At 49.0% G+C, this 27,945-nt stretch overlaps 1 protein-coding gene across 1 annotated transcript in view; it reads left to right on the top strand.

Annotated features, from left to right (window-relative positions):
• The window catches only part of LOC307244768 (piezo-type mechanosensitive ion channel component 2-like), a 60,084-nt gene that overhangs the window by 22,087 nt on the left and 10,052 nt on the right, over positions 1-27,945 (top strand). The window contains exons 18-43 of the mRNA XM_080020072.1: positions 411-505; positions 827-1,008; positions 2,278-2,438; positions 7,808-7,978; positions 8,354-8,467; positions 8,701-8,901; positions 8,983-9,187; positions 9,353-9,448; positions 9,902-10,052; positions 10,160-10,246; positions 10,374-10,530; positions 11,229-11,325; positions 11,999-12,161; positions 13,475-13,564; positions 15,027-15,094; positions 15,342-15,407; positions 15,552-15,682; positions 16,577-16,688; positions 17,522-17,581; positions 17,938-18,104; positions 20,467-21,161; positions 22,705-22,896; positions 23,282-23,383; positions 26,345-26,501; positions 27,300-27,488; positions 27,617-27,779. Of these exons, the coding sequence (XP_079876198.1) occupies positions 411-505; positions 827-1,008; positions 2,278-2,438; positions 7,808-7,978; positions 8,354-8,467; positions 8,701-8,901; positions 8,983-9,187; positions 9,353-9,448; positions 9,902-10,052; positions 10,160-10,246; positions 10,374-10,530; positions 11,229-11,325; positions 11,999-12,161; positions 13,475-13,564; positions 15,027-15,094; positions 15,342-15,407; positions 15,552-15,682; positions 16,577-16,688; positions 17,522-17,581; positions 17,938-18,104; positions 20,467-21,161; positions 22,705-22,896; positions 23,282-23,383; positions 26,345-26,501; positions 27,300-27,488; positions 27,617-27,779 (4,072 nt within the window). The remainder of the gene's footprint in view (positions 1-410; positions 506-826; positions 1,009-2,277; positions 2,439-7,807; positions 7,979-8,353; positions 8,468-8,700; positions 8,902-8,982; positions 9,188-9,352; positions 9,449-9,901; positions 10,053-10,159; positions 10,247-10,373; positions 10,531-11,228; positions 11,326-11,998; positions 12,162-13,474; positions 13,565-15,026; positions 15,095-15,341; positions 15,408-15,551; positions 15,683-16,576; positions 16,689-17,521; positions 17,582-17,937; positions 18,105-20,466; positions 21,162-22,704; positions 22,897-23,281; positions 23,384-26,344; positions 26,502-27,299; positions 27,489-27,616; positions 27,780-27,945) is intronic.

Below are 27,945 nucleotides of genomic sequence, written 5' to 3'. Positions count from 1 at the left end.
ATGCTTTGCTGGTGAAATGGCTCCTCTGCATTTGACCCATCCTGGCTTGTCCTTCCTCCGGGGGGGGGGCAGCCAGGAGCAGTGGGCAGCGTTCAACGACGCCCGGGGACCTGGTACCAAGTGTCCATCACTGGTCAGACCCTGATGTGCATGTTTTGGGTGGGGGTCCTGACTGATGTTAGGTGGAGGAAACCCCATGTGAGCACCTGGAGAACAAGCAAACTCCACACAGAAAGGCCCCTGGGGTCCTTCTGGGAGGCAAGAAGATGCACTTGGATGACACACTAACACTGTGTGTGTGTGTGTGTGTGTGTGTGTGTGTGTGTGTGTGTGTGTGTGTGTGTGTGTGTGTGTGTGTGTGTGTGTGTGTGTGTGTGTGTGTGTGTGTGTGTTCGTGTGTGTGTGTGTAGATGTGTATTGTGCACCTCCACTACTTCCACGAGCCATTCCTCCAACTGACCGACCTGAAGACGGTGGTGAACACACACAACAGCACCATAACCAGGTACTTGTCTGTCTTTCCGTCTGTCTCTCCCTCTTTCTGTCTTTCTGTCTCTGTCTGTCTGCCGCTCTCTCTGGTTTAGTGCCCTGCTACCTGTCTCTCTCTCTCTCTCTCTCTCTCTCTCTCTCTCTCTCTCTCTCTCTCTCTCTGCTACTTGTCTCTCTCTCTGCTACCTGTCTCTCTGCTAACTCTGCAACCTCTCTCTCTCTCTCTCTCTCTCTCTCTCTCTCTCTCTCTCTCTCTGGTAACTCTTTCTCTGCTACTTGTCTCTCTCTGGTACCTGTCTCTCTGGTAACTCTATCTACTACCTGTATCTCTCTCCAGACTCGTCCATTCGGAGGGCAGTCTGGTGGATCTATCTCTCCTTTCGCCGGAAGAGGACGAGTGGAGAAGAAAGGATGAGAAGGAGAGCGAGAACTGGAGGGAGGAGGAGGAGGAGGAGGAGGAGGAGGAGACTGAGTACCTCTGCACGTCGGGACGGGAAACCCCATCTGAGGAGATGACAGGTAGAGCAGCGTGTGAGGTCACTTCCTGTTGGAGTGTCACCATGCACCCACCCAAAACACCCTGCCCCTGTGCAAACTAACTGCACCCCAACCAAACCACCTCCACCCTACCCAAAACACCCCGCCCCCGTCCAAACCACCTGCACCCCACCTAAACCACCTGCACCCCACCAAAACCATGTGCACCCCATCCAAACCACCTGCACCCCACCTAAACCACCTGCACCCCACCAAAACCATGTGCACCCCATCCAAACCACCTGCACCCCACCTAAACCACCTGCACCCCACCGAAACCATGTGCACCCCATCCAAACCACCTGCACCCCAACCCAAACCACCTGCACCCCACCTAAACCACCTGCACCCCACCAAAACCATGTGCACCCCATCCAAACCACCTGCACCCCACCCAAATCACCACACCCCCGTCCAAACTACCTGCACCTCACCCAAACTACTATCACCCCACCCAAACCACCACGCCCCCATCCAAACTACCTGCGCCTCACCCAAACCACCTTCACCCCACCCAAACCACCACGCCCCCGTCCTAACTACTTGCACCCCACCCAAACCACAATGCCCCCACCCAAACTACCTGCACCTCACCCAAACCACCTTCACCCCACCCAAACCACCACGCCCCCGTCCAAACTACCTGCACCTCACCCAAACTACCTGCACCCTACCCAAACCACATGCACCCCACTAAAACCATGTGCACCCCACCCAAACCACCACGCCCCCATCCATACCACCTGCGCCTCACCCAAACCACCTGCACCTCACCCAATCCACCTGCACCCCACCCAAACCACCTGCACCCCACCCAAACCACATGCACCGCACCCAAACCATGTGCACCCCACCCAAACCACCTGCACCCCACCCAAACCACATGCACCCCACCCAAACCACCTACACCCAACCCAAACCAAGTGCACCAAAACCACCACACCCCCACCAAAATAAACAGAAAACTTCTTTGTTTATTTTCCATTTTGACGTTTCCATGATGAAACGTTGAAATGGATTAGATTTCATTTTTGATGATGTATCTCCTCCTCATCCTTGTCTCCTCTTCTCCTCTCCTCCTCCTCCTCATCTCCTCCTCTCTTCTGCTCCTCTCCTCTTCTTCCTCCTCATCTCCTCCTCTCTTCTGCTCCTCTCCTCTTCTTCCTCCTCATCTCCTCCTCTCTTCTGCTCCTCTCCTCTTCTTCCTCCTCCTCCTCTCCTCTTCTTCCTCCTCCTCCTTTTCCCCCCCAGGCCTTCGCTCCTCCTGGCGCTTGGTGGTTGACAGACTCTCCGTCCTCTTCCTCGACTTCCTGCTCTCCCTGCAGAGGCTGCAGCGCCTCCTCTGGTGGCTCCTGGAAATGCACATCATCAAGATCGTCTCTGGCTACATCATCTGTGTGGCGGTCAAAGAGGTAGGCAGACAGACAGGTAGGTAGACAGGTAGACAGACAGGCTGGTAGACAACATGTAGACAGACAGGTAGGTCAGACAGGCAGACAGACATACAGGTAAACACATTATTCCTCCCGGTGTATTTGTCTTGAGGGATATATCAAGAATTTTTTTTTTTTTTTTTTTTTACCTGTGCTGTCAGGGTTGGGCTACGCATACAACTTGGAGTATTTGTATGGTACTGCATCTAGGACAGAGTTAGTCTGCAAGTGGAGTTCAACTTCTCAACCTGCAACGACACTCTTTATTCATTCTTTAATCATCAACATCTGTGGTAATAACTGTCCTGTGGACGAGCTGTAGGATGACAAGAGCACAGCTTTTTGTTACTCTGAACCACCACCAACCCCTCTCTCTGGAGACCTATTTTACCATGTTTGCATCTATAAACAACTAATCCCTACTCCAAGAGGGGGAGATTCACCACGGGTGAGACAATTAAACATAGAACCAAACAACATTTAAAATGGGCTGGTGGTGTTTAAGTGGTGGGTCAACTGAGGAGAGGTCTCCGAGGAGACATACAATCAGGGAGACAGGAATGCTGCGACGCAGAAGGGCCGATAGCTTCTTAGTGATGTTGGTCCAGAATGCTAGGATGGGTGGGCAGAGCCAGAAGTCATGAAAGTAGTCATCTCTGGTATTAAGGGGACAGTGAGAGCGAACATCTTTATCCACAAAACCTGGTGAGGTAAAGATAAACTGTCATCTGTTTTTAATAAAAGTTTGTATATTCTGGAAAAGGTATTTTTTAAATTACTGATATTACTGATACACTGATCTTATGTGTAAGCCGAGAGGTGGATATCATCAAGGAATGAGTTAATGTTTGATATACTGTATTTGATTCATTATCTGAGTGATAAAGCTTAAATATGTTATTGATGTCTTGTGAATTGTATGTTATCCTACCCTGTGGATCTTTGATGGCTGTAATAAGTGTTTTTTCTCTATCGTATTTCAATTGATTGGCAAGAAATTTACTTGATTTGTCATTGAATTCAAAATAATTAGCTCTTGTTCATTGCTTGAGGAATTGTGTCTTTTGATGGATGATATTATCAAGTTGACATGTACTGTAATTGTCCAGATCTCATTTCGGATTTGCTCAGTGGGTGAGTGGGCTTGCTGGGAGTGCAAGTCTTTCAATCGTTGTTAGAGTTTATTTTGGCATTCTTGTCCTTTCTTTTTCCCATGAGTGGAGAGTGAAATAATACTACCTCTTAGAACTGCCTTAGTCGTTTACCAGAGTAAAGATTGGTGACATTTCTGGCGAGTCATTCAGTTCAAGGAAGGATTTCCATTCCCTGGAAAATAAATGGTTAAATTCTTTATCTGTCAAAAGTGAGGCATTAAACCCTCACCTGCCGGGAGGGTTCCGGTTGGTTTCATTTATGAGGTTGAAACTAATCGGCCTGTGATCAGGGATTACAACAGGGTGGATTTTAGAATAAGTGATTTTGGACATTACAGAGTTACTTGTCAAGAAAATCTCGATTCTAAAGAAACTGCGGTGGGGTGGTGAATAATATGTGTATTCTCTATTATGTGGATTATTTGATCGCCAACAATCGCAAAGAGCAAGATCACTCATATATTGTTGATTATTGGTTTGTGAACGTCTAAACTTGGTTCCAGTACGGTGTTGAAGTCTCCTCCCAATATAATAATTGAGACAGAGAATTCTAAGAGTCTTGAAAATATATTATGAAAGAAATGTGATTCGTCCTCATTGGGGCCATAAATATTAGCTGTGGTTAATTTGATTTTACCTAAAATTCTGTGAGTCCTTATGTAACGCCCTTCTGTGGCTGATATTGTGGTTTTATCCTGACATGGGATACTTTTATTGATTAATATAGAAACACCTATTTTTTTTTTGTTGTAGGATGCAGAAAACATCGAATTAACCCATTAAGCTTTGAGTTTGAGGTGCTCAGAGGCAGTGAGGTGAGTTTCTTGCAGTAGACAGAAGCTGGGGTTCATCCTGGTGAGGTGGTTTAGGATTTTGCTACATTTATCTGGTGAGCCCAAGCCTAACAAACTTAGTGGGTGTTATTGAAGTTAGTTAGGGGTTGATGGCACAGTGCATCCAAGGCAAAAGCTATACTATCGTGCCCATGTTTTCCCATAGATAAGTCTATAGTAAGAAGTATAGGGAGGGAGGGATTAGGGAGGTGTGATGATGAGAGAAGTAGGGAGGAGGGATTAGGAAGGCCAGATGATGAGAGTAAGCAATATTTTAAGTCCTGACATAGATAGCATGCTAATTTCTACATCTCGCAGTATATAATTACCAGAATTATCAAAATACATACATAATTATTGGAATAACCAGGGTGTGGTGGCGGATTGGTATAACAGACCGTCTATATATAATTTATCAACAACTAGCGATACTCGTTTACCCTTCTGCCGGTTCTCCTTTTGGATGGGGTACAGCACCTTCCATCGGTCCTGATCTCCCGGGGGAATTGATCGTTCATACCCAGCGTGGTTCCTTTCAGCTCCCGTCCTTTGCTTTTAACCAGCTCCTTGTGCTTGAAGTGTTCAAACGTGGCAATGATGGAGCGGGAACGGTTCCCCATGTGGTGTCCCAATCGGTGAACCCAGTGGAAGGTGATCTGCTTCACAGTGTCCGTGGGGAGTTTCAGGGCAGTGTGGAGGAAGTCTTTCACCATGTTTTCTGGGGACTTTGTGTGTTCTCTAGGATCCCAAAATAAGATGAGGCTGCCATACTTCTAGATTGGATATCTAGGATATCTAGTCTCTTTCATTCTTTTCTTTTAAATTTTTTAAAACCTCCATCTCCGTTGTGAGATGCTTTGCGGAGGTTTTTAGATCCTTGTTGTCTTTTTGCATCTCGCCGAGCGTGCGGTGCAGGAAATCAAGGCTGGCTCTGATCTTGGTGATGTCTCGGAGAAGCGGACCAAGCATTTCCAGCTTCTAGTTAATCTCATCCAAGACACTTATCTCTACAGCGCTGGGGATTAGATCGTCTGTGTCTGTTGCTAAGTCTGCCTTTTTCCTTTTCACTGGTTTGTTCCCGTCCTGGTCCTCTTCCATCATGTACTCATTATAAGAATAATCGATATAATCCTCTAGGTCCTCCACTTTGGTTTCGCGCAGTGTTTTATTTATTTATTTCATATTATATCATTTTTTATATTTTATATATATTTTTTATATTTTATATATATATATATATATATATATATATATATATGTGTGTGTACTCACTTCCGTCTTCTTGCGAGATCCCAGCATTTTCCCGTCCCCTCTCTCTGTGTAATTTTAATAACATTGATGTGGGTGTTTTATCCCTTGATCAAAAGAAAGCTTTCGACCGTGTGGACCATGTCTTTTTATTTTTAACCTTAAAGACTTTGAACTGGGAGGGGAAGGTAATTCTCAGTTTACCAGGGGGCCTCAGGTGGGAAAAGAGAGGAATGAAGGTTTTTAGGCTCAGAGCAATATCAGATGCAGAACTGGGAGGGTGTGGTGGAGAAGGTGTGCGCCAGAATGTCCAGATGGCTGCTAGCCCAGTTGTCCTTCATTGGGAGGGTACACAGATGACTGGGTCAGGCGTGGCCCCGTTTATACGCAATGAAACGTTAGAACGGGAGCTATCATCATGTGGGAAGTTCGCAGGTGGCTTTGAAGATGTTGCTCTTGGTTGTTCAGATGCCAGGCTGCAACATGTTCAATCTGTGCAGGTGATCATGCACCTGAACCACCCAGCGCAAACATTAGAAGTCTCCTTTAAAGTGAAGCATGACAGTGGCTACTTCTTAGTTTATTCAAGTGCAGGTAGTATCAAATGTTTCCAGTGTGGTGATGTGGGGCATAAACGGCTGTTTTGACCACAGAGGTAGCAGACAGGTAGTGCCGGGTCTGCAGAGCAGACTGAAGGTGGCGCTGCAGGTCAGAGCTTGCAGCCTGGAGAGCAGCAACCAGTTCATGTCACGATCAAAAACAGCAACCTGACTACAATGATGGGGATATTAGGCTGCCAACAGAAGAGGTCACATGCACAGTTCCTGGCCACTTCAGGGAAGCAAAGGGGATGGAGGCTGTCGTGGACCCATCAGCGTTTCCTTCGTTGACCATCTGTGCTGCAGTGGAGGAGCAGGAACAAGAGGATGGAAGGATTCTCTCATTTCCTTCACCACAACTAAATCATTTCTCTGACACGTCAAAAAAGTGGCCGTACTACATCAGTGTTAAAGTGGTCAGGGGCGTTTGCCCCAGGCTCGTCCCCCAGAGGCAGCTGGAGGTCCCTGTACAAGCCTCCGTCAGAGAAGCGCACGGCGGGTCTCCAGTGGAGGGGGGTGCACGGGGCGTGGCTACGAACAGACATGTGGCACCTAGAGACGTGGCACCTTGACCTGCAGCGAAGGGAACAGCTGTCTTTTCCGCCAAACGGAAGAAACTCTGAGGCACCTCTGGTTGAGGTGTCCTTGACATAGAGGAATTACTTCTCTATTACAACAACTTAGTGGGCTTGGAGAGAGGCGAGACCAACTTTTCGGTCCAAAATACAGTTCATCTCCACGTTGACGTGTCAGCCTGCTTAACTTACTAACAGCTCAGGCAAAAATGAGCTTGACTTGTTGCAGCTTGCCTCAGGGTAGAGTTTGCATATTGCAAAATGGTCTCAAACATGGATGGTTTTGTTGAAGTTTGGGGACTGGGAGGCGTGTAATGCACGAGAATCACTGATTTAGCCTGTTTGATGGTGTGTGCAATAAAGTATAATAATGTTAATGGTGCTGTATGTACGACGCAGCAACATGTATGATGAGGAGACGGGTTGTGGACGCTGGGCGGGGTTTCTACCTGCTGCGTTGTGTGTTTATTTATTTATCGGATTGTGTTGATGCTCTGTTTTAAGACATTTGAACCAATAAAGGACTGGTTAAAGGTCAAAGGTCTCTCTCTCTCTCTCTCTCTCTCTCCCTCTCTCTCTCTCTCCTCCTCTCTCTCCCTCTCTCCCTCTGTCTCTCTCCCTCTCCCTCTGTCTCTCTCTCTGCCTTTCTCCCCCCTCTCTCTCCCTCTCCCTCTCTCTCCCTCCTTTCTCTTAACATAAGCTTGAATTAAGTCTTATAAGGTATTTTGTTAATAGAGTATATTGTTAATAAAGTGTTTTTTCAATAAAGTTTTATGTGAATAAAGTATTTTTTGATAACGTATTTTGTTAATAAAGTCTTATCTTGATCAATTATTTTTTTAATAAAGTCTTATGTTAATAAAATACTTTGTTCATAAAGTCTTATGTTAATATAGTATTTTGTTCATAAAGTCTTATGTTAATAAAGTCTTGTCTCAGGTGTGCCTGTTCAACCTGCTGTTGGTGCTCAGCTGGGCGGTGGCGCTGCCCTGCCGGGCCTGGCGCCCGCTGGCGTCCAGTGTGTGCACAGTGTGGACCTGCTGCATCACCGTGCTCAAGATGCTCTACCAGCTGGAGGCCATCCAGCCGCAGTACTCCAACTGCACGATGGTTAGTAGCACTGACGCTCCAGCTCACCTGTCTGTCTCTCTACCTGTCTGTCTGTCTGCAGCCAGCTGACGCTCCAGCCCACCTGTCTGTCTCTCTGCAGCCAGCTGATGCTCCAGCCCACCTGTCTGTCTCTCTACCTGTCTGTCTCTCTGCTGCCAGCTGACGCTCTATCTCACCTGTCTGTCTCTCTACCTGTCTGTCTCTCTGCAGCCAGCTGATGCTCTATCTCACCTGTCTGTCTCTCTACCTGTCTGTCTCTCTGCAGCCAGCTGACGCTCCAGCTCACCTGTCTGTCTCTCTACCTGTCTGTCTCTCTGCTGCCAGCTGACGCTCCAGCTCACCTGTCTGTCTCTCTACCTGTCTGTCTCTCTGCAGCCAGCTGACGCTCCAGTTCACCTGTCTGCTTCAGTTCTATACTCTGCTCCGGTGGATCCTGCTTGCTGGTTCGGACTCAACAAGACAGACGGAAAGATGCTGGATTACCTGAGGGTGAGACACGTCACATCATATCACATGACATGACATTATATTATATGTGCAGGTGGTGCGCAGACAGACAGATGGTGCTTAGACAGATGGGTGGTGTTCAGAGAGGTGACAGTGATAGCCAGGTGAGAGGGTAGAAGAGAGGAAGGAAGGAGAGATTGATGAGGTGAGAATCCTGCCTCCATGGCAACGCCTGTTTCCTGTCTCCATGGCGACGCCTGTTTCCTGTTTTCCAGTCCAACCTGGTGATGCTCGCGTTGCTTGCCTTCGAGGTCACCGTCTACAGACACCAAGAGCTCTATCGTCTCCGTAGAAATGTAGCCCCACCCCCCACCAGGACGCTGTTTGATGACATCACCCGGCAACACCTTGACGACGGCCTGGTGAATTGTGGGAAATACTTTGCAAATTACTTCTTCTACAAGTTTGGACTGGAGGTAAAACATAAATACAGCATGAATACACGGAAATGTCAAGTACAGTATCAAGTATAACTCCAAACACTGCTTCCTGCTCAGACCTGCTTCCTGCTGGCGGTCAACGTGATTGGTCAGCGCATGGACCTGTTCGCCGCAGGCCACGCCCTCGGCCTCCTTACCGTCCTATCACGTCGCACCAGGAAGCGCATTGCCTCAATATGGCCGACGTACTGCTACTTCCTGTCAGCGTTGCTCTGCTTCCAGTATCTGATCTGCATCGGGTTCCCCCCCGCAGCCTGCAGGGGTACACACACACACACACACACACACACACACACACACACACACACAGTTACACACACACTGTAAAACACACACAAAATATAAATAATAAAGTGTGTACTGAGTGTATATATTGTGTAGTTTGTGTGTACTGTGTGTATAAAGTGTGTACTGTGTGTACTTTCAGAGTACCCCTGGAGATCTAACAACTTGGATTCCAACGTCGTGAAATGGCTCTTCCTGCCAGACCACCTGACCCCGCCCAACCCCCTCTTCCTGCTCTGTGAGTACTCCTACTGGTACGACTACTAGTACTACTACTGTTACTACTACTGGTACTACTACTGTTAGTACTACTGGTACTGCTACTGTTACTACTACTGGTACTACTACAGGTACTACTACTGTTGTGACTACTGGTACTACTACTGGTATGACTACTGGTATGACTACTGGTACCACTACTGTTACTAATACTGGTACTACTACTGGTACTACTTCTGTTAGTACTACTGGTACTGCTACTGTTACTACTACTGTTACTACTACTGTTAGTACTGGTGGTACTGCTACTGTTACTACTACTGGTACTACTACTGTTACTACTACTGGTACGACTAGTGGTACGACTGCTGGTACTACTACTGGCTAAGAGACAGGAAGTAGACTGGCTAGGGAAACAGGAAGTAGCCTTTCTGAGGGTCAAGTGCCTTGATGTTCCTTCCTGTGGGTGCAGATGACTTCCTGCTCCTGATGGGGGCGTCGCTGCAGCTGCAGGTGTTTGAGGAGGAAGTGAAGCCATCCGTCCAGGTCCTCGCTGGAGACAACAGACAGACAGATGGACGGACGGAGGGGACAAGCCCCGCCCCCGACTTCATACTCTGCAGGTCTGTCTGTCTGCCTGTCTGCTTGTCCATTACTGTTTGGATTACTTGTATATTACCATGTGTATTACTGTGTGTATCACTGTGTATTACTGTGTGTATTTTTTTAGGTCATACCTGGACATGATGAAGGTTTTCATCTTCAGTTATTTGTTCTGGTTTGTTCTCACCATCATCTTCATCACTGGGACGACCAGGTACGAGTATGAATACTTTATAATACTGTAAATTTATACTATATATGTAAATATATACTGTACATATACTATAATCTGTACTTTAGGATCAGTATCTTATCTATTAATACGCTAATGTGTACTCTAGGATCAGTATTTTCTGCATGGGGTACTTGGTGGCCTGCTTCTACTTTCTGTTGGTTGGTGGCGACTTCCTGTTGAAGCCACTGGGTTCCATCCTGCTGCACTGGGACTTCCTGATCGGGTACAACGTGTTCGTCATCACCATGAAGAATATCCTGTCGGTGAGGAAAGAGTTAAAATGCTATCCCTGACCTAAATCACTGGTTAACTAACCCAAACTGAGGGAGGAGGTGGGGGATGGGTGGAGGGAGGGACAGAGGAATGGATGGTTCCAAGAGGAACAGGGTTAAAGGTCATGACATGTGATAGACACTTGACCGGCTCTGAGGACTCTGGTCAGGGTTCTCCCTGGATCCTACATCTGGACGGGTCAGAGTGTCCTCTGGAAGGTTGGAGGGATCTGTGATGGTCATGGTGGCAGCCATCTTGTGGCAGCCATCTTGTGGAGACACAAGGTCCAGTAGAAGGGACAAGGAAAATGAGAAGAACTACTTCAAGGAGAATTCAATTCCTTCCAGTAGAATCTGAGGATTCCTTCCTGTAGAACGGGGGAATTCCTCTCGTCGAACTGGAGGATTTCTTCCGTTAGAACGGGAGGATTCATTCAAGTTGAACCGCAAGATTCCTTCTAGCAGAATCTGAGGATTCCTCTTGTCGAATGGGAGGATTCCTTCCGGTAGAACCGGAGGATTCCTCATGACATGAATGCATTTGAACACGAACATGAATTTATGTCTGTGTAAACCAGCTATCGTCTGACTGTCTGTCTGTCTGTCTGTCTGTCTGTCTGTCTTTGTTAACCTGCCTGTCTGTCTGTCTGTCTCTGTGAACTTGTCTGTCTGCCTGTCTGTCTCTCTAGATCCTGGCGTGTGGTTATATCAAAGTGTTAGTGCTGAATCACTGCTGGTTGATCCAACTCTTCAGTTTGGCCTGTACCATAAAGGGATACTCCAAACGTAAGAAACCTGTCTTACTGTCTGTCAGGTTATTGATTTGTTCCAACAGAGGAGCAAGCAGTGTGTGTGTATGTAGCTGATGCTAATGCTAAGCAGTGTGTGTGTGTGTGTATGTAGCTGATGCTAATGCTAAACAGTGCATGTGTATGTAGAGGATGCTAATGCTAAGCAGTGTGTGTGTGTGTATGTGGAGGATGATAATGCTGAGCAGTGTGTGTGTAAGTAGCGAATGCTAAGCAGTGTGTGTTCATTCAAGATTCAAGAGGTTTATTAGTCACATACATATAGATCATACATATATGTAGTGAAATGTCATTGCAACGAACCTGGAGATTGTGCACAATAAGTACTAAACTGAACACAATAGCTAAACTAAATACTTCCTAACTATACAAATTGAACTAACTGATTCCTAATACGTAATGCAGTTAGAAAATATAATATAATATAATTAAAATAAAATAAGAGTCAAGAGGTATTATACTGAGTGGGGGTACAAGATAGAAATAAAGGTAATAGACTTATGTACATGGAATAGACTATTTTGTATATACAGATATGTACAGTGAAGTGGCATGTGAATAACATGTTCATGTATGTTCTATAGAGGATGCTAATGCTAAACAGTGTGTGTGTGTATGTAGCAAATGTTAAGTAGTGTGTTTGTTTGTAGCGGATGCTAGTGCTAAGCAGTGCGAGCTGCCTAGCGGCGAGGCCGGCATCATCTGGGACTGCATCACCTTCACCTTCCTGTTGCTGCAGCGCCGGGTCTTCACCAGCTGCTACTTCCTGCATGTGGTGCAGGACCTGCGCACCACACACACCCTGGCCTCCAGGTACACACACACAGACACACACGCATACACTGCAACAAACACATTACACTTTTGTCCAAAACGACGTCCAATCAGAACATTTAGAATCAAAGTATTTCACTGAAGCAGCACCAGCAGAGTTTCAAGGGGTTCCAGAGTACCCTGGTGTTCCAGGGTACCGGGCATTCCAGAATAATGGGGCCTTCCAGAGTACTGGGGCCTTCCAGAGTGAAGGGGTGTTCCGGGGTACCGGGCGTTCCAGGGTACCAGGGTGTTCCAGGGTACCGGGGCGTTCCAGAGTAACTCGGGGTTCTAGGGTACCAGGACGTTCCAGAGTAACAGGGCGTTCCATGGTACCGGGCGTTCCAGAGTAACGGGGCGTTCCAGAATATCGGGGCCTTCCAGAGTAACAGGGCGTTCCATGGTACCGGGCGTTCCAGAGTAACGGGGCGTTCCAGAATATCGGGGCCTTCCAGAGTGACGGGGCCTTCCAGAGTGACGGGGCCTTCCAGAGTATCGGGGCGTTCCAGAGTGATGGGGCGTTCCAGGGTATAGGGGCCTTCCAGAGTACCGGGGTGTTCCAGAGTACCGGGGTGTTCCAGAGTCCGAGTTGTTCCAGGGTACCGAGGTGTTCCAGGGTACCGGGGCGTTCCAGAGTAACGGGGCCTTCAAGGGTAACGGGGCGTTCGAGGGTAACGGGACGTTCCAGGGTACTGGGGCCTTCCAGAGTACTGGGGCCTTCCAGAGTGACGGGGTGTTCCAGGGTACCGGGCGTTCCAGACTAACAGGGTGTTTCAGGGTACCGGGGTGTTCCAGAGTAACTCGGCGTTCCAGGGTACCAAGACGTTCCAGAGTAACGGGGTGTTCCAGGGTACTGGGCGTTCCAGAGTAACGGGGTGTTCCAGAGTAAAGGGGTGTTCCAGAGTGTCGGGGCCTTCCAGAGTGATGGGGTGATCCAGAGTACCGAACAGTACAGAACCTTTAAGTCCCATCTGAGGTAAACCGGGAGCCAGTGCAAGGTGGCTGTAGTATAGTCCCGTATAGACCAGTATAGACTGATGTAGTCCAGCATAGATCAGTATAAAGCTCAGCAGAAAAACTGGTCATCATGGTGATGGCGGGTGGAGCAAGACAGAGGGTCATCTGGTAGTACGGCTGGTACTCAGACTGGTAGTAGAACTGGTAATAGTAGTACGCACACTGTGTGTGTGTGTGTGTGTGTGTGTGTGTGTGTGTGTGTGTGTGTGTGTGTGTGTGTGTGTGTGTGTGTGTGTGTGTGTGTGTGTGTGTGTGTGTGTGTGTGTGTGTGTGTGTGTGTGTGTGTGTGTGTGCAGGGGGGCGGAGCTTATCGAAGCAGCCACAGTGAAATCCGTTCGTCAGCGACTGGAACTGGAGAGGAAATCCATGGAGCTGCTGAAGAGACAGTAATACACACTACTAAACTACTACTACAGTACTGCACTACTACTACACTAATACTACACTACTACACTTTTTCCTAAACTACTACTAAACTACTGCACAATGTCTAAACTACAACTTCACTACTACACACACCCATGGAGCTGCTGAAGAGACAGTAATATACACTACTCAAGTACTACTACACTACTGCACCACTACTACACTACTACTACTACTACTACTACTACTACTACACTACTGCACTGCTACACACGTCCATGGAGCTGCTGAAGAGACAATAATACATACTGCTACACTACTGCACTACTTCTACACTACTATACACGTCTATGGAGCTGCTGAAGAGACAGTAATACACACTAATACACTAGTTCTACTACACCACTGTGACGTTCTGCCCCCTAGAAACTGTGACGTAGTGACTCCTACAGGCTGTGACATAGCGCCCCCGAGAGGCTGTGACGTAGTGACCCCGAGAGGCTGTGACGTAGTGACCCCGAGAGGCTGTGACGTAGTGACCCCGAGAGGCTGTGACGTAGTGACCCCGAGAGGCTGTGACGTAGTGACCCCGAGAGGCTGTGACGTAGTGACCCCTACAGGCTGTGACATAGCGCCCCCGAGCGGCTGTGACGTAGTGACCCCGAGAGGCTGTGACGTAGTGACTCCGAGAGGCTGCAACGTAGTGACACTTAGAGGCTGTGACGTAGTGACTCCGAGAGGCTGCAACGTAGTGACACTTAGAGGCTGTGACGTAGTGACACTTAGAGGCTGTGACGTAGTGACCCCGAGAGGCTGTGACGTAGTGACCCCGAGAGACTGTGACGTAGTGACACTTAGAGGCTGTGACGTAGTGACCCCCTACAGGTGATGACATAGCGCCCACGAGAGGCTATGATGTAGTGACCCCTACAGGCTGTGACGTAGGGACCCCTAGAGGCTGTGATGTAGTGACCCCTAGAGGCTGTGATGTAGTGACCCCTAGAGGCTGTGACGTAGTGACCCCTACAGGTTATGAAATAACCCCCCGAGGCTGTGACGTAGTGACTCCTACAGGCTGTGACCTAGCGCCCCCAGGAGGCTGTGACGTAGTGACCCCGAGAGGCTGCGACGTAGTGACACTTAGAGGCTTTGATGTAGTGACACTTAGAGGCTTTGACGTAGTAACCCCCTACAGGTGATGACATAGCGCCCCTACAGGCTGTGACGTAGTGACCCCTACAGGTTATGACATCCCCCCCCCCCCCGAAGCTGTGACGTAGTGACTCCTACAGGCTGTGACGTAGTGATCCCTACAGGCTGTGACGTAGTGACCCCTACCGGTTATGACATACCCCCCCCCCCGAAGCTGTGACGTAGTGACTCCTACAGGCTGTGACGTAGTGACTCCTACAGGCTGTGACGTAGTGATCCCTACAGACTGTGACGTAGCGCCCCCACACACTGACATTGTGTTGTATACAGGATGGAGAGAATCAAATCTCGACAACAGAAGTTTCGACGAGGAAAAGAAAGATTACTGAGTCAAGAAGGTCAGTAGCTGTCTGTCTGTTTACCCATCTGTCTGTCTGTCTGTCTGTCTGTCTGTTTACCCATCTGTCTGCCTGGCTGTCTGTCTGTAATATTAGACTGCATAAAAAGTATTTTGTGTTCTTATGTGTTTGAGAAGTTTTGAGAAGTTTTATTTTAAGATCTATACATTTATAAGGCTGTGTGTGTGTGCGTGTGTGTGTGTGTGTGTGTGTGTGTGTGTGTGTGTGTCCCTGCGTGTGTGTGCAGGTCATGACGACAAGAAGGGGAGGGGCCAAAAGGAGTGGTGGAAACCCTGGGTGGACCACGCCTCCAGTATGTCAGCATGACAACACCATGACAACACCATGACAACACCATGACATCATATCATAGTGTGTGTGTGTGTGTGTGTGTGTGTGTGTGTGTGTGTGTGTGTGTGTGTGTGTGTGTGTGTGTGCGCGCGCGCGCTGCCCCTAGTGGTGCGCAGTGGGAACTACTACCTGTTTGAAACAGACAGTGAGGAGGAGGAGGAGGAGGAGGAGGAGGAGGAGCCGAAGGAGAAAAAGGAGCAGAAGGAGGAGGCGGCTCCGGACAAGACGGCCTTCCAGGTAATGTCATGTTTCCATGGAAACAGAAAGGTGTCTACTCCCCATCCTCTCCTTCTCTCCTCCTTCTCTCCTGTCCTCTCCTCCTCCTTGTCTTTCCCTCTCTCTTTTAAAGCCCTTTTAAAACAGGGCTCTCTCTCCGAAAACAGTGGAGCCATATTCTATGGATCTATCTGATCTCATCTCATCTATTCTGATCTAATCTGATCTAATCTAATGTAATCTGATCTGATTGGATCTAATCTGACCTAGTCTAATAATATCTGGTCTAATCTGATCTGATTTTATCTGATCTAATCTGGTCTGATCCAATCAAATCTAATCCGATCTAATGTAATCTGGTCTGATCTAATCTAATGTAATCTGATCTGATTTGATCTAGTTTGACCTAGTCTAATAAGCTAAGTCTAAGACCTAAATCTAATATCTGGTCTAATCTGATTTGATCTTATCTAATCTGATATCTGATCTGATCTAATCTGGTCTGATCTAATCAAATCTAATCGGATCTAATCTGGTCTGATCTAATCTTATGTAATCTGATCTGATTTGATCTAGTCTGACCTAGTCTAATAATATCTGGTCTAATCTGATTTGATCTTATCTAATCTGATATCTGATCTGATCTAATCTAGTCTGATCTAATCAAATCTAATCTGATTTGATCTGATCTAATATAATCTGGTCTGATCTGACATGATCTGATTTGACCATCAATCATCTTTTGGATTCTGTAAACAAACCAGTTTACTGTGTAAAACAGAATATGAATGATTATCTCTCCCTCCCTCCCTCCCCCTTTCTCTCTCTCTCTCTCTGCCACCTCTTCCTCCCTCCCTCTCTCTCCCTCTCCCTCCCTCTCTCTCACCGCCACCACCCTCTCCCTCCCACCCTCAGTTTGTCTATCATGCCTGGGTCACAGACTCCAGGACGGCGCTCAGAGCTCGAAACAACAGAAGAAAAAACACCAGGAGCAAGAAGAGGAGAAGAGAGGAGGATGAGAGAGGAGGTGAGAGGGGAAGAGGAGGAGAGGAGAGGAGGAAGAGAGGAGGTGGAGGGGAGGAGGAGCGTCAGGCATCTTTCCGACTTGCAACGCTCGAATGAGGTCAAGTAAAATTAAAAAGCCTTTGTCAACATTCTCAGAAATCAAACCACATTATATTTAAGTATGGTATTGTTCAATAAATACAACAAAATCAAATAGATCATACACTTTTCTGGGACAGTCTCGTTTATTCTATTTGTTCCTGTTGAAAAACAAAAACAAACAAACAATAAAATAAAATGTTTGGCCTTTTCCATTCCCATTGACTTTGTTGAGATTCCGTGCCAAGAAGACGAGCGTGTTCACCTTCTCCAGTCTGAGGCACGAGCGAGGGGTGTGAGCACGTTTCCAGCCCTGCTAAAAAACAGTTTGGATGCATGATACATGTACATACAAGAATTATTATTAGTAGTATGTAGTAGTAGTAGTAGTTGTAGTAGTAGTAGCCTAGTTGTTTTAATTATTATTAGGGTTTTAGGGTTTTAGGGTTATGGGCTTAGAGTAGAGGGGGTGAGGTTAGAGGGGGTGCCTTTGTGGTACTACTCTGTACTTCTTACTACTAAGTGGTACTACTTGGTACTATGTGGTACTACTTGGTAATACTTGGTACTACATAGTACTACTCGGTACTATGTGGTACTACTTGGTACTATGTGGTACTACCTGTTACTATTTGGTACTATGTGGAACTATGTTGTACTACTTGGTGCTATGTGGTACTACTTGGTACTATCTGGGACTACTTGGTACTATGTATCACTGTGTAGTTATGTAATCTCCTTCCTGTGTTTCCGCAGCTGGAGCGATGCAGCTTGACGAGGAGCAAGAGGAGGAGCGAGAGGAAGAGGAAGGTCCAGGTAGGAACTCTAGTGCGGCTAGGCTAGGCCAGCTGGTCCCCTCCAGTAGTACCAACAGAACTATCAGTACTATAGTACTACCAGTAATACAGTAGCACCAGTACTACCAGTACTACACTACCACCAGTAATACAGTAGCAACAGGACTACAGTTCGGACGGCACATGGTAGGACTGAATGAACACAGGAAGAACACAAAGTGTGTGTGTGTGTGTGTGTGTGTTAGAGCCAGTCCTGCAGAGTGTGTGTTTTAATGTGTGTATTTCTGTGTGTTTTAATGTTCAAAGTTCAAGAGATTATTGTGTATTTCTGTGTGTTTTAATGTGTGTTTTTCTGTGTGTGTGTGTGTGTGTTAGAGCCGGTCCTGCGGCGGCTCTCCGGGCTCCTCAGCTTCTGGAAGGTTCTCCTCGCCGCTCTCCTGGATTCTCTCACTTCCTGCCTGAATTCCCTGTGTCGAGAAAATGTCGACATCTCCACCGTGCTGCGCATTGAGCGCTGCATGCTGACGCAGCAGGCGCGCCAGGTGCCCCCCCCACTCACACACACACACACACACACACACTCTGTCACACTCACATACACACACACACACTGTGTCTCACACACACACACACACACACACACACACAATCTGTCACACACACTGTCACACAGACTCTGTCACACACACTGTTACACACACATTGTCACACACACACTGTTACACGCACACATACACACACCGATACATGCACACACACACACAAACTGGCAAACACACGCACTGTCACACAAACATTGTCACACACACTCTGTTACACACACTGATACATGCACACACACACACACACACACACTTACATACAATGATACATGCACACACACACACACACACACACACACACACACACTTACACACACCGTGCATGTAGGAGGCCGCCAGGTGAACACACACACACACAGTTTAATCCAGTACAATCCCACTGTGATGTGGGAATGGTGTGGTGAGCAGCTCCACCTGACTTGGATCTAGGTGATTGGGTTAGGGTGGCTGCATACCTGTTGCTCGTTGGTTGGTCTAACGAGCAACAGGTTAAAGCCACCATTTCCACACACACTCAGGAGAGGAGCCCTGTCATGACATGTTCTATCTGCTCCTGGGATAATTCCAAATGGCCAAACTGGTGTTAACAACCCCCGTTGTCTGTGTCTCTGTGCCGGAGGTCCCTGAAAAAGGCACTTGAGTGGCGTGTGGTGGCGAAACTGCCACACTGGCACCTGAACAGGGACTCTCCAGCACAGGGAAGAGACACAGAAGGGCCGTCCAAAGACGCCCTAGAGCCACCAGTGGTTCAACGGGCGGCCCCAGCATCAACCCTCTCCAGAGGGTTCTGCATCATCGCTCTGGGGGAAGGAAGCCGGTCGACTGCGGTGTTCCGGGTCACCAGGTCCTCTGGAAGGCCAAGACCGGCCACGGCTTCACCAGCCAACACAGCAGCTCGAGGTCCCACGCTCCAGAAGAAAGGAGGGGAGTCTGCATCATCACTCTGCGGGAAGGAAGCAGGTCAACTGTGGTGTTCCAGCAGACCAGTTACATTTTTTTTGGACATTTGTTTATTTCAGGTATGGAAACCCTGTTTCAGAGTCCAGTGGTTTTAGCATTTTAGGTATAGAAACCCTTTGTCAGAGTCTATGTTTTAGGTATAGGAACCCTGTGTCAAAGTCGATGTATAGGAACTCTATGTCAGAGTCTACAGTAGGTTTTAGGTATAGGAACCCTTTCTCAGAGTCTGTATTGTTTTCCTGTTTTTCTGCTTGGTGAATGAGTTGGGGGGGGGGGGGGGGCGTAGGCTTCGGCCAGGTAGTCTCCCTGGCGTCGGGGGTATGTGGTGATTGGGTCAGGGTGGCTGCATACCATACCGGTAAAAGCCCCCATTCCCACACTCACTTAGGATAGAAGTTATATCTGCTCCTGGCTTGTTCCAACTGACCCACTCTCTACAATAAACTGGTGTTTACAACCCATCGTCTTCTGTGTCTCTGTGCCGGAGGGCCCTGAAAACGCCATGGGTGGCGTGTGGTGGCAAAACTGCCACACCCACATTATACACTCACCTACTCCATCCTTGCACCACTGATCTACTCCATCTGTACACCACTGATCCGCTCCATCTATATACCACTCACCTGCTCCGACCTTACACCACTGATCTACTCCATCCATACACCACTGATCTACTCCATCCTTCTACCACTGATCTACTCCATCCTTCTACCACTGATCTACTCCATCAGTACACCACTCACCTACTCCATCCTTACACGGCTGATCTACTCCATCCTTACACTACAGACCTTCTCCATCCTTACACCACTGATCTACTCCATCCTTATACCGCTGACCTACTCAATCCTTACACCATTGATCTACTCCATCTGTACACCACTGATCTATTCCATCCTGACACCGCCGATCTACTCCATCCGTACACCACTGACCTTCTCCATCCTTACACCACTGACCTACTCCATCCTTCTACCACTGATCTACTCCATCAGTACACCACTCACCTACTCCATCCTTACACGGCTGATCTACTCCATCCTTACACTACAGACCTTCTCCATCCTTACACCACTGATCTACTCCATCCTTATACCGCTGACCTACTCAATCCTTACACCATTGATCTACTCCATCTGTACACCACTGATCTATTCCATCCTGACACCGCCGATCTACTCCATCCGTACACCACTGACCTTCTCCATCCTTACACCACTGACCTACTCTATCCTTTGAAGTAGTTACTCTAAGTCTTTCGACTTATCTACTTAGTTACTACTTATCCTAGTACTAGTCCTCATTTCTTCCAAATTGACGCTGTAACATTCTGTAATTCCAGGGAAACATTCCTTCCAGGGAAACGATCCATGTTTACTACCAGCAGCAGCTGCTCAAGGGCTCCATGGAGTCTGGTCTAGACTGCACTACCCATGAGGCCAAGGGGCTGGACTCCACTGCCCATGGGTCCGAGGGGCTGGACTACACTACCCATGGTTCCGAGGGGCTGGACTACACTAATCATGGTTCCGGGGGGCTGGACTACACTACCCAAGGTTCTGAGGGGCTGGACTACACTAACCAAGGTTCTGAGGGGCTGGACTCCTTTACCCTTGCGGCCAAGGCACGGAGCTCAGAGTTTATGTCTTGTGCTGCAGCTGATCTAGATGCTGATTGTATTCAAGATATTTTGACTGTCACAGAACAAGGACCAGCTGGACTGGGACCAGCTGAACTGGGACCATCTGAATCGGGACTATCTGGACCGGGACTAGCCAGACTGGGACCAGTTGAACCGGGACCATCTGAACCAGAAGCAGTTGGACCAGGACCAGCTGGACCAGGACCATCTGAACCAGGACCATCTGAACCAGGATCATCTGAACTAGCAGGACAGTTTCAAACTGCACATTTCCCAGAATGCTCAGTGGCTAAAACTAGCCAACGTCCTCGTCCTAAACTTTCCAGATGGGACAGAATCCACTTCTCCACATCTTCATCCTCCTCTTCAGAAGGAGGGATGAGTGGAACAGAGAGGTGAGGACAAACCCCTTTAAGAGCTTAGTTGGCACAATGTCTTGGTCTTGGGTACTGGTTCCTAGGTCCTGGGCCCTGGCCCCTGGGAACTGGTTCCTGGGTACTGGTTCCTAGGTCCTGGGTATTGGTTCCTATGTTTTGGGTTCTGGGTACTGGTTCCTACGTCCTGGTCCCTGGGTACTGGGTCCTGGGTACTGGTTCCTCAGTCCTGGGAACTGGTTCCTAGGTTCTGGGTCCTGGGCACTGGTTCCTATGTTCTGGGTCCTGGGTTCGGGTTCTTAGGTCATGGGTACTCGTTCGTAGGTTCTGAGTCCTGGGCACCAGTTCCTCTGTACTGGTTTCTAGGTTCTGGGCCCTGGTTCCTAGGTACTGCTTCCTTGGTCCTGGGCCCTGGGTACTGGTTCCTAGGTCCTGGTCCCTAGGTCATGGGTTCCATGGTACTGGTTCCTTTGTTTTGCATCCTGGGTATTGGTTCCTAGGTCCTGGACCCTGGGCACTGGTTCTGAGGTCCTGGGTACTGGTTCCTATGTTCTGGGTACTGGTTCCCGGGTATTGGTTACAAGGTCCTGTGTCCTGGACACTGATTCCTAGGTTCTGGGTCCTGGGTTCTGGTTCGTAGGTCATAGGTACAAGTTCCTAGGTTCTGAGTCCTGGGTACCAGTTCCTCTGTACTGGTTCCTGGGTTCTGGGTCCTGGTTCCTGGGTACTGGTTCCTAGGTCCTGGGTTCATGTCCCTTGGTCCTGGTTCCTTCATTCTGTGTCCTGGGTATTGGTTCCTAGGTCCTGGGCCCTGGGTACTGGTTCCGAGGTCATCGTTTCAGGTTCCTGGGTACTGGTTCCTATGTTCACGGTACTGGTTCCTGGGTATTGGTTCCTAGGTCCTGGTTCCCAGGTTCTGGGTCCTGGGTACTGGTACCTCGGTCCTGGGTACTGGTTCCTAGGTCATAGGCCCTGGCTCCTAGTTACTGGGTTCTGGGTATTGGTTCCTAGGTCCTGAGTCATTGATCCAGATTCCTGGATCCTGGTTACTAAGTAACTGGGCCCTGGGTACGGGTTCCTAGGCCCATGGTACTGGTTTGTTGGTTCTGGGTTCTGGATCCTGGTACTGGTTCCTAGGTTCTTGGTCCTGGGTACTGGTTCCTGGTACTGGTTCCTGGTACTGGTTCCTAGGTTCTTCGTCCTGAGTACTGGTTCCTTGATTCTGGATCGTGGGTACTGGTTCCTAGGGCTTGGGTACAGGTTCCTAGGATCTGGGTCTTAGGTTCTGGGCCCAGGGTATTGGGTCCTGGGTCCTGGTTTTAGGTCCTGTTTCCCGGGTTGTTGGTCCTGGGTACTGGTACCTCGGTCCTGGGACCTGGGTACTGGTTCCTCGGTTCTGGATCCTGGGTACTGGTTCCTTGGTCTTTGGGACACGTTCCTGGGTTCTAGGTCTTAGGTTCTGGGTCCTGTGTACTAGTTCCAAGGTCCTGGGCCCTGGGTACTGGTTCCAAGGTTCTGGGTGATTTCCGTATGTCAGTCAGACCCCCTCCCTCCCCCCACACAGCCAGTGCATTGTGGGTAATGTGGGTGTGAAGACCCCGCGCAGTGGGGACTCCTCCCCCCCATCCTATCGTCTGGCGCTGCAGCTCCACAGGAAGTCGCAGAGACACCACTTCCTGTCTGAGGCCCCTCCCACTTCCGGTGCCCCGCCCCCCCGCTCCCAGGAGCTGACAGCCAATGACCTGCTGAGAAACAGGTAGACACATAACCACACACGATACACACAAAAACACACAAACACACACTCAAACAGAAACACACACCCACATAATACAGACAGAAACATACACACAAAAACACACACAGAAACACAGACACGCACACAGAAACACATACCCACAATAGACAGAAACACAGACAAACAGAAACACACAAGATATACACAGAAATAGACACACATGCAGAAACACACACACAAACAGAAACACACACACACAAATAGAAACAGACACACAAGATATCCACACAAACACAGAAACACACACACACAGAAACAAACACGCACACACAGAATCATACACGCAAAATACACACAGAAACACACAGAGAAACACACACTTGGTGTTGTTTGTGTGTTGCAGGATGTTTTTCGACCATGTCCTGGAAGCTTCAGATCGTTTCTATGGCAACCAGCCGCAGCTGATCCAGCTCTGCTACGCGCTGTACAACATCCTGGTTGCAAGGTTATAGGAACAACAACACATCAGGACTCTTAACGAACTACTAACTCCTGTCTAACTCCTAACGAACCCCTAACTTACCCATAACTTACTACTAAGCACCTACTAACTAACCACATGTGGGCGTCTCTGTCCACAGGTAAGAGTTTTATTGTCCATTTCACAATACGGCACGCTGGCCACAATTATATATAACAACTGAGGATTATGATTATATAATGCACATAATAATGATCCTCTTGGGCGCAGGAGGAATAGCGTTCCGCTGCTGGGCTGCTCACGAGCCCGTGCCCCGATCGCCTCTGTAAGACAGACAAACATTAAGAAAACTCCCTTCAGTACTCTCCTTAGGTAGTCCACGCATAACCGGACTGACCCATCGTGCTTACCCACCAGCACGATGGGACTAGACCAGTCACTCGTGGACTCTTCTATTACGCCCATGTCCAGCATGGCCTTTAATTCCGGCTGCAGGATCTTGCGTTTGTCTTCGGGCAGGCAATACGACCGAGAGCGCACCTTCACCCCGGGGGTCTTCTCCACATAGTGGTGTCTGAGGGACGTGAGGCCTGGCAGGTAGGAGAAAACATCAGAGAAGCAACACTGAAGTGCAGCTACATCCGCCCTCTAGGACGGAGAGAGATGGTCACTTAACAGGGCCGCGGTACGATGGGCCGCTTTTTGAACCTCTGGCCCCAACTCAATGACCGGCGTGACCAGAGCCACGGACGCCCCCTTTCTCAATTCTTGTAAGAGGTTAAGGTGATAAATCTGTGTCGCCTCCTGCCTGACCTCGCTAACCCACCGTGTGACTACAAAAGGTCCTTTCCACTTCGCAAGCAATTTAGAGCTGGACGTAGGGAGCAACACTTAAGCCTTGTCCCCTGGTGCAAATTGTCTAAGTCGAACCCGCCAGTCTTATTGTGTAACTTTGCTCTCAGGTCCATAACATACTGTATTTCATTCTTACTGGTGCTAGGACCTTCTACCATCCCCCGGGGTCTCCTGCCAAAGAGGAGTACAAAGGGAGAAAATCCCATGGAGGCCTGGGGAACCTCCCGCACCGCAAACAACCAGGGGTCCAACCACTTGTCCCAATTACGGCTATCGTCGTGAACGAACTTTCGAATCATGTTTTTCAGCGTTTTCAAGTTCCCGAAGTGTACGTGACATAAAGGTAGTGCCCTGGTCGGTCAGGATTTTCTTCGGAATCCCGAGTCGGGGGATGACCTGAAACAGCGCCTGCGCCACACTGGCCGTAATACTGCGCAGGGGCAATGCTTTTGGGTACCGACTTGCATAATCCACTAGGACAAACACAAAACGATACCCGCGGACACTGTGGTCTAACGATGAGGTCCATACCGAGTCTTTTGAACGGGACCCCGACTAGGGGGAGGGGCCTCAATGGCGCTCTTGGCGTAGCCGGAGTGTTGACTAACTGGCACTCAGGACACGCAGCTCACCATTTACGCACATCTGCCCAAAGGCCAATAGAAGCGGGCCATTACCCCCTGTCATGTTTTCCCGTGACCGAGGTGACCGGCCATCGGGTTATGGTGAGCCGCCTGGAAGAACATTTCCCAGCGGCTCTTTGGCACCAACAACTGGGTTATCTGCTCTCCTGTCTGAGTGTCACGGCTCACTCGATATAACCTGTCACTAATCACCGAAAAATACGGGTGAGTGGGCGCATCAATACACCATGGATTTTAACTACCCCCTCAAAGGCCCCGCGTAGGGTGTCATCTCGCGACTGCTCCAGCAGAAAATCGTCGATAGGGAAGGTTAAAGGGACCGGGGGAGACCCTATGTGGGATCACGCAGCCCCTGCACCCGTCGCGCCTGCCAACGACCCCTCCGCGTCACCGTTCGCCACACAACACTGGCTGCCGGCTGTGAATACACTCCCCCAGCCTCTGTCATCTGCGCGACAAACCCTGGCCAATCCGTGCCCTAAATAGGAGAGTGCAACAGGCGAGAACTAACCGCAGCCTGAGAACTGCACCCTATACTTTTTTTCCCAGCTCCCTGATTTCCGGCAGCACCGCCCAGGGAGCTGAGGATGGACAGAGAGGGGACAGCAGGGGAAGGGGAGAGAGCTTTCTCGGGGCACCACAGAACCCAGCAAATCCCACATGGGTCCTGAGGACGGATGTAGCGCCCCCCCCCCCACTGATATTGTCCTCCGGGGCACCGCGACGGGCTGGGGCCCCTGGCAAATCCCTAGTGGGTCCTGGGGACAGACCGCACAGCACGCTGGCCACAATTTTATATAACAACTGAGGATTATGATTATAATAATGCCGATAATAATGATCCTCTCGGGCTCAGAAGAAATGCCGTTCCGCTGCTGGGCTGCTCACAAGCCCGTTCGCCGATCCCCTCTGTAAGACAGACAAACATTAAGAAAACTCCCTTTCTGGAGTTGGACCAATTAGCGCCGCGCGGGTGCTGATTGGGCCTATTTGAGGCAGCTTGGCGACCTAGGGAAAGGGAACCGTGCTGTCATCAGCAGCCGGTGCTTGACCCCACCCCTTTGTCCGCCACACCACTAACTCCTAACTGCTAAACAGGTACTAATAACAAACTAACTTGTACCTAACTCCTAGCTTACCCCTAACTAACCCCTAACTAACTCTTAACTTACCCCTAAGAAACTTCTATCTTACTCCCAGCTAACAGCTAACTAACCCTTAACTAAATCCTAACTAACTCCTAGTTAGCCTAATCCTAACTTTAACCCCAAACTTACTACTAAGCAGGTACTAACGCCTTACGAACACCTAAACAGCGACTAACTAACTCCTAACTAACTACTATCTAACTCCTAACTAACCCCTAACTACGAAACAGGTACTAACCAACTCCTAAATAACCCATAACTTACTATCCCCCTGACCTTCTGACCTCCTCTACTCCTGACCTCTGACCCCCTGTCCTCGTCCTCTGTCCCGTGTCCAGGTCTGAGATGGTCTGCTACCTGGTGATAGTGTTGAACCACATGGTGTCGGCCAGTTGTCTAACTCTGGTTCTGCCGCTGTGCGTCTTCCTGTGGGCCATGTTGTCCGTCCCCCGTCCCAGCAAGACCTTCTGGATGACAGCCATCATTTACACCGAGGTGCGCACACACACAAACAAACACACACACACACACACACACACACACACACACACACTGAGGTTAGGGTCTTCCATCATGTCCCACCATGAAGATCCTTCCTGTGACTGTGGATCCACACGGTCAGTCTGACAGCACCTCCTGGTGCGGACGTGGAACCACTTTATGTCTCTTATGAAGGTTCTGGCTCCGTTGATCTTTCAGTCCTCAAGCTCTTCTCCTCTGGCAGAGCTTCCCCTGGTGGAGGCTCAGCGGCAGGTTCCTCACCAGCGGTGCCCCATATAGGGCGGTGGTCATACAACACTTACCTTGGGCATCCTGTTGACGGACCAAGCCGGCAGATTTGGTGCTTGGTGATGGAGCCTTCACACTGAGTCATTCAGTTTGGGCCACTGGGTCACGCCAGGTTTTCCCAGGATGCATTAGAGACATCTAATGTGAAAGGCTTCAAGGGGCGCTGAGGGGGCGCTGTCCAGGGTCCACGTCTCACAGCTGGAGAGGATGAGGCTCAGCTCCTTATTCTGAAAGAGCCTCTTCCTGAGCAAGCAGGAGAACCATGCTGGTTTGATACGGTTTTTTGTTTTTTGTTTCTTTTTAACCTGTGCTGACATCATTGGTGGAGGTTGATGTCCACTCGCTAACTAATTCCCAGAGAAACCAAGCCTGCAGCGCCTCCGGTAGTTGGCTCACAACCACAGGTCCTCTACGTCCTCCAGGACCTGCTCAGATGTTCATGTTGGACAGGTCCCCTTACTGAAGTCCACAGTAACACCTCTGTTTGTCTGTCTGTCTCTTCAGGTTACCATAGTGATCAAGTACTTCTTCCAGTTTGGCTTCTTCCCCTTCAACCAGAAGGTGGAGCTGGAGCTGGAGCGCTCCAAGCCCTTCCACCCTCCCAACATCCTCGGGGTGGAGAAGAAGGATGGCTATGTCCTGTATGACCTCCTCCAGCTGCTGGTGTTATTCTTCCACCGCTCCATCCTCAAGGTGCACGCTCACCATGCTAACAGGCTAACAGGCTAGCAGTCTAACACACTGCTTACAGGATGCTAACAGGCTGCTTACACACTGATAACAGGCTACCAGGATGCTAATTGGGATTCTTTATTCTGCAGTGTCATGGTCTCTGGGATCAGAACGTTTCCATTGAAACCAAAACCTCCCATCACTGTGAAAAACAGTCAGACTCTGCCCACTCCGACAGTCAGGACTACGCCTCCAACGATCATCTGCGACAGCGCTACAGTCAGTCAGAGTCCTCCCACGTGCATTCTAGAGGTACACACACACACACACACACACACACACACACACACACACACACACACACACACACACACACCCACACACACTGCCAGTTGACTATTACACACTGACTATTTTAGTACAGTAACTTCTGTTTCAGTGTGTAATGTGTGTGTGTGTGTGTGTGTGTGTGTGTGTG

Source organism: Zeus faber (genome assembly GCF_960531495.2).
Source record: "Zeus faber genome assembly, chromosome: 19".
Classification (NCBI taxonomy): Eukaryota; Metazoa; Chordata; class Actinopteri; order Zeiformes; family Zeidae; genus Zeus; species Zeus faber.
The sequence above is the reverse complement of the archived record's forward strand: the minus strand, read 5'-3'. Positions and strand labels throughout refer to the sequence as shown.